The sequence below is a fragment of the Hemitrygon akajei genome, chromosome 12 (assembly GCF_048418815.1).
Source record: "Hemitrygon akajei chromosome 12, sHemAka1.3, whole genome shotgun sequence".
Lineage (NCBI taxonomy): Eukaryota > Metazoa > Chordata > Chondrichthyes > Myliobatiformes > Dasyatidae > Hemitrygon > Hemitrygon akajei.
In genome coordinates this window covers 27,466,671-27,473,183 of record NC_133135.1, presented here as the reverse complement: position 1 = coordinate 27,473,183, position 6,513 = coordinate 27,466,671, and the positions used below count along the sequence as shown (strand labels likewise).

General features: G+C 41.1%; 1 protein-coding gene across 2 annotated transcripts; it reads right to left on the bottom strand.

Moving 5' to 3' along the window:
- Positions 1 to 383: 383 nt before the first annotated feature.
- LOC140736816 (transmembrane protein 125-like) lies at positions 384 to 4,005 on the bottom strand. Of its 2 annotated transcripts, XM_073062757.1 has the most exons (3): positions 3,197 to 4,005; positions 3,019 to 3,108; positions 384 to 2,747 (listed from the first exon to the last, which is right to left on the bottom strand). In XM_073062757.1, exon 3 carries the CDS (start codon positions 2,722 to 2,724, stop codon positions 2,062 to 2,064), a length of 663 nt encoding a protein of 220 aa, XP_072918858.1. In that variant the 5' UTR covers positions 2,725 to 2,747; positions 3,019 to 3,108; positions 3,197 to 4,005; the 3' UTR covers positions 384 to 2,061. The 2 variants fall into 2 exon arrangements, with proteins under 2 accessions (XP_072918858.1, XP_072918857.1); XM_073062756.1 differs by lacking the exon at positions 3,019 to 3,108.
- Between the last annotated feature and the right edge of the window lie 2,508 nt (positions 4,006 to 6,513).

Here is a 6,513-nt window from a genome sequence, read left to right as displayed (position 1 = left end):
CCATGGCATTTCTATGTAATATATTAATAAATGGAAAATGCAGTCTGCAGAATTCTCCTGTAAACCAACAGGAAGCTCAGGGAGAAAAAAAAAATCATCAGTGGGTTCAGCCTTCAATAAAAGTCTACCTCTTTGACACCCTGGGAAACATGTCTGATACCGCAATGACATTGGAAATCATCTTTCAGTAACTAAGTAATAAAGGTCAATATTTGCATAATTTAGATTACTGTAAATATAAGAGAGTTCATTCAATCCAAACACTTCTTTGCTTACATCTGCTAAGCACCTCAGCACATATTTTTCCATCCACTCTTGGTCTACTGTGCATGTGTACACAAATCCTTAAACAGGTATAAAATAAAAATCCAAATTAGACCTCATTAAGCCCCAAAATGATTTATTTTAATTGGTGTACCGATAGTGGTGAGGCATTAAAAAAGGATTTAAAACAGAAGTCTAGATAACTGATTTATTTCAGAAAAGGTCTGTAGCAGTAGTACCACTTAACTGACTTTACCTTAATTAAGCTTTATATTTGCATTCAGTTCAAACTTCTGAATTAAAGTATTATAAATTATAGTAAAGAATTTGTAGAACTGCTTATACTTCTTAATTTGGTTTGATTAATACAAATCTTAACATGATTGAATTTGTTCACACTTTATAGTATATGGCTCAGGTATTTGGAATTTGCTCAGGATTATATTGCAAAGTTCACAGCTGCTCATAATGGCGAAAAATTGGGTTCATTCCTGCCCTCGGGTGTTGTGTGGAATTTGTAGTGTATCCCAATGACCATCAGGTGTTCCAGTCTCCCAGTAATGTGCTGGAAAGTTAACTAACTTCTCTAAGTTACCCCTAACAAGAGGAAGTAAATTGCTGGGCTATTGGGAAAAATATAAAAAAAGGAAAATGGGATTACTGGGGTTGTTATGGGAGTCAAGTGGGCCCAATGTCACATCAGAAGTATGCGATGAAGTTTAGAGTGTTTCTTTAACATTCACCTTATTATTAATAATAGTCATACTGCCATACAACACATAGACAGACCCTTTAGCTCATTGATTCTATGCTGACTATCAAGCACCCCCTTAGACTAATCTGCTCTGCGTCAATCTCTAGTAGTAGTAGTGCAATCACTCAAGTAGAGTAAGATGTTCTCCTACTGGTGGGTCCTCAGGTGGCTGTAGAGGATGATCTGTGGTCCACATATTCTGGTGTGGTGTGGGCAAAATTAAGTGATTGACTGAGCTTAGTGATCGGGTCCTTTCATTTTCCCATTCTCTCCTTTCACGGTTGACACATTCTCTGGAGCAGAGCAGAGGTTGCTGTCATGTAGCACAGCTCCCTCTTGGACAGATTTCTCCAAGTGTATCTATTGTGTGCAATGTCTTCCCGGTTTTTAGATGTAATGGTGAGTTTCTTCAGGCTGGTTTTGTTGTTATTTTTAACATGTTTCCTTTGCCCACCAGGGGCTCACTGGCCTTCCTCCAGCTGATGGTACAGGGTGTGTTTGGCAGAATGTGAGTTAGGTATCTGGATCTCATGACCTGTCCATTGGAGTTGGTATTGTTTTATCATGGTGGAGATGCTCCACTATTAGATCAAACGCACTTTATTGTCCCCACATTGACATCAATTCCCTCAAACCATACCACTCACCTACGTGCTAGGGATAATTTACAGTAGTCAGTCAATCCTCACACCCTTGGGATTGGGCAGGAAGTGGAACACCAGTGAAGTGTGTTTGAGGGACAGAATGTGCACACTCCACACAGACAGCATCCAAGGTAAGGACATGTTTGGCACAGCTTCGTGGGCCGAAGGGCCTGTGTTGTGCTGTAGGTTTTCTATGTTTCTAAGGTCAGTAACAAACTCACATCACTGGAGTTGGAAGGAAGCAGTTCTAGTTGCACAACTGTGCCACCATATTAATAAAATCCAGTAACTGATCTCAGACCATTGATTAGGAAGCTGAGATGAACTAACCTTCACTGTACAGTGTTCTCAATGTCTGAGCAATTGGTTATCTTGCAATGAACTCTGCTATTGCCTATTTTATAATATGTTGGAGGTACTCGTAGAGATTTCTGTTCGGCTCTCCATCACATTGCTTCCTGAAATAGTAAAAACATTCTGCTCCCTTCTGATTGTGGACCTAGCTACTATGTAGGAATATAGTTTGAAAATTAACACATAGAAAAATAGTACAGACAGAATAGTGGAGCCAATCACTGTTAGAACTACCCCTGCGATCAATTTATCACTCCAGTATCTAACTGGAGGGTAATATTCAGATTTTGCCACAATTATCACGATATAACCACAGGTAAGTACTATGAATCCAGTGAATGAAATAACCAGATAGTCAATTAATCCACCACTCCTTAACTTGTCGATATGAGCCCTGTTCCTCACACAGTTCATGTCCTGGAGGGCAGAGGTCAACAGTTGTTTAAAGAGAATAACTAAAGATAGTAGGCACAGGAGAATTCCTATGCCCAGTCTCCATTCACCAGATTTACTGGTGGTTGTAGATATCAAAACAATCCCCCCTATTCCAGTCCCTAAAATCAAGAACAGCGCCACGGAGTAGCACAAGATCACGCTTTTCATGTCCTGGAACCACCATAATTCAATTTGATCTTCCAAGATACTCTGCTGGATTCGGGAACGATTTGCTGGGAAGCGGCCAGCTCTGATCTCAGAAAGCTCAGACATCTGGAGAAATTGTCCGCCGGTATCTAAAATGAAGAAATTTAACATAAATCTTCGGAACACCAGACATTAAATAAACTAATGATTAATTTTAAAGAGCCTGGGGATGTTTCCGCGATGATACAGACGCTCAATACTCCTAAAAAGTAGTACAGAATTTATCAAGATGTCACTATATCTGGTCCGATCTGGAGTTAGAAGCATAAGTTACAAGGCAAATTCTTCATTCCTACGTTCTGTAGATATATTACAACATTGTCTTAACATACATTTTAGGAAAGCATAACTCATTCTCACCAAAAACTCATCAACACAACAGAAACATTTTTGCAGGATGCAACGACACTCCTTGGAAATTCTGCACGTTCAGTGTCCGTGGAAGTTCACCTGGAGTTGGAAGCACAAGTAATTCTAAAGTTTGCAAGTACGCAGCAACCCCGTATCCAGGAGACCACTTTAATTCTTTATCACTTGCCTTTTTTTAAATTAAAGACGTTGCCTGTTTCCCATGTTTTTAATCTGCATTTCATTAAACGTCCAGGAGCTCGGAGAGTTTTATTCCACGTAGAAAACTAGCATCAGATGGGATGGCTATGTACTGTACACTGCCATCGGAGAAACTCTGCCGTATAGAATCAAACCAAGCACACCAAAACGGTTTAAAATTGCTGCGGATTGGAGTTTCCCTCAAGGATTCCATCTCACTTCTAGTATTTAACCGCTTGCATGTTGTACTTTTGACATCTGGCGTTTTACACAGTGTTGAGTTGAATTTCTTAGTTCAAGATTAATTTCCAGAAAAATATCGGGGTTCAGCAATATCCAGGCTTACTGTAGTACTGCACTACATTTCCCCAGGCTCAGTTTCATATTCAACAGGTATAACTTGCTGCGCTGCTGTGTCTATGGCTGCTACTCAGGGTTCCACGTACTTCCTCCCAGGTGCTTTTGACCCTTTCCAACCGAACCGGCAACAAAATATAACATCACGAATCCTTGTTATTTTTCTGATTCCTCCAGCCTTCAATGCATTGAGTACTTTTTTTTTCTTCTTTTATTTCCTGGTTTCCTTTATTGGTCTGTCTTCTCAAATCTGGCCCCTGTTTCATTTCCTGGTTATACGTAGGTGAATTCTTTCAGTCTCCTTGTCTATGATTGATATATTCAAGTTACCACCGCTTCCATTCAGCCCCAATCTGCATTTCGTCAACGCTCGGGTGAAGGAGACCATAGTTTTTAGTTTTTCTTTAGGTCCTCCCCCCTGTCCACGCAGGTGTCCCTTCGCGTCACACTTTTGTTTCTGTTGGATACGGTGTGATTACATTCTGACTCCACCCACTTCTGCTGTCCAACAGGTTTAACGTGGAATGCACAAGCAAGTCTCCGAACGGAAGGGCTACTTGCAAAAGTTATCCGGAATAGTTTAGCAGGCATGAATATCTGTGAACGGAGCTCTTATTGCACCAGGTACTTTCCACGTTACGTTACAAATCTCGCGAAGAGAAACTCAGATTGAACGCTATAACAATTTGCTTTTGTTATCCAAAGTCCCCAAATTTCACAGAAAAATTGTCAAATGTGTATTAATGTTCAGAAATATAACAGAATAAAAATAAAGATTTATATAGCTTCCTAATTTGTTAGATATGTGACGAGAACTTCTTTGAATTGTAGTTGCAGCAGGAATATTGAAAATGGTGACGTGTTATGTCATGTTAAACTCCCTTGTTTACATTGAGTTTGTTTATCTTAGATAATATTGAAGTACATTTGCCATGTCAAAAAAGGAGACCACAATTATAATAGAGAGCTGTCTTTCTATTAACCCCAACTCTTACAAAATCTCAAAGACTTCCATTTTGGTGATTCTGCCTTAATTTAAAAAGCCATTTTAACAGGATCCCACCAACAAGCATATCTTTCCCGCCCCCACCCCTCCGCTTTCGGCAGTGATCGCTCCCTATGCGACTCCCTTGTCCATTTGTCTCTCCCCACTGATCTCCCTGCTGATACTTATCCTTGCAAGCAGAACAAATGCCACAACTGCCTTTTCACCTCCTCCCTCACTACCATTCAGGGCCTCATACAGTCCTTCCAGGTGAGCTGACACTTCACCTGTGAGTCTGTTGAGGTCAGCTACTGTAACCGGTGCTCCCGGTGTGGCCTCCCGTATATCAGTGAGACCCGACGTAGATTGGGAGACTGCTCCATCCACAGAAAAAGCAGAATCTCCCAATGGCCATTCATTTCAATTTACTTCCCATTCCTTTGCTGACATGTCAGTCCATGGCCTCATATCCTGATGTGATGAGACTACACTCAGGTTGAGGAGCAACACCTGATATTCTGTCTGGGTAGCCTCCAACTTGATGGCATAAACATTGATTTCTTGAACTTCCAGAAATTGCCCCCTTCACCATTCTCTGTTCCTGTTACTCTCTCTCACTTTATGTTCCTACTTGACCATTACCTCCCTCTGATGCTCTTCCCCCTTCTTTCCATTGACTTTACCCTCTCCTATCAGCTTACCCTTCTCCAGCACATTATCTCTTTCACCAATCAACTTCCCAACTCTTTACTTCACCTCTCCCCCCTCCCATTTATTACCTGTACATCTTCCTCCCCTCTCCCCACCATCTCACTCTGATTCCTCATCTTTTTTTTTCCAGTCCTAATGAGGGGTCTTGGCCCGAAATGTCGACTGTTGAATCTTTTTCATAGGTGCTGCCTGGACTGCTGAGTTCCTTTAACATTTTGTGTGTGTTGCTTGGATTTCTAGCATCTGCAGATTTTGTTGTGCTTGTGTTAAAAATCCCCTTCTTCATTTTCTTTTTTTCCTTCATTTTCAAGAGCTTCTTCGGTGGCTTGATTGCAGATGGTGGAGTCAGTGGCTCAGAGTACGATAGTTTCTTTAACAGTGAATAGTCAACAAGTATACCTAGATGAAAATTGACAGGCATCTAAGGTACAAAGATAACCGGATGAAAATAAAAAAACTTGGGGGGGGGGGGGGGCTCTCAGTACCAGCAACTGTGGTGTTAACTGTTCAGGCTAACAAAATGGCTTCTCTGTATTGTTATAATGAAATGGCTCTCTGTAATGTTACTTAATGCTGCAATGGGTTTCTATATCTGGAATGTTTGGGTTATAACTGCAGATAAGGGGGGAACTAACCAATGGAAAATTGTTACACTATCTTGTATGTGTGAGCTGAGTGGGAGTTTGCGGTCTTATTTTGGGAGGAGAGCGAGGAGGATGGACTTGTGAGGAGTGGACAGCGGTTCCAGGACAGCAGATACTTGACATCAGTGGTTCGGACGGTGGCCGAAGGCTCGGAAGATCGTTGTGGATGGAACTGGAAGTGTGAGCTCCAACGTATTAAAATATTATGTGCACAAACTGATGAACTTACTGATTTGGCGCCTTTAGGTTATCTGTTTCTACTAACACATCACTAAGAAATAACTATAAAGTTGCAATTGTTTACTCGCCTTTGGTGTATTGTCTGATATTTGTGTTGCGAGCATGTACTGGGGGGGCATTACACTGTATTTACACCGAAGTATTGCACTATTGGCAGGGTGAACGGGGGTAAACTGGGGGCACAGATGCTACATTTGCAAGGGGGGAAGAGAGTGGGAAAGAGGTGTTGATATGAGCAGATTTGAAAGCCCTATTGACTTTCATGTGCTTCTGATTCTTCTATTCTTATTTTATACCCATAAGGAAGGCAGGAATTCTTTCATTACAATAATGTATCACAATGTTCACTGGAAATGTTGAAACCCAAGT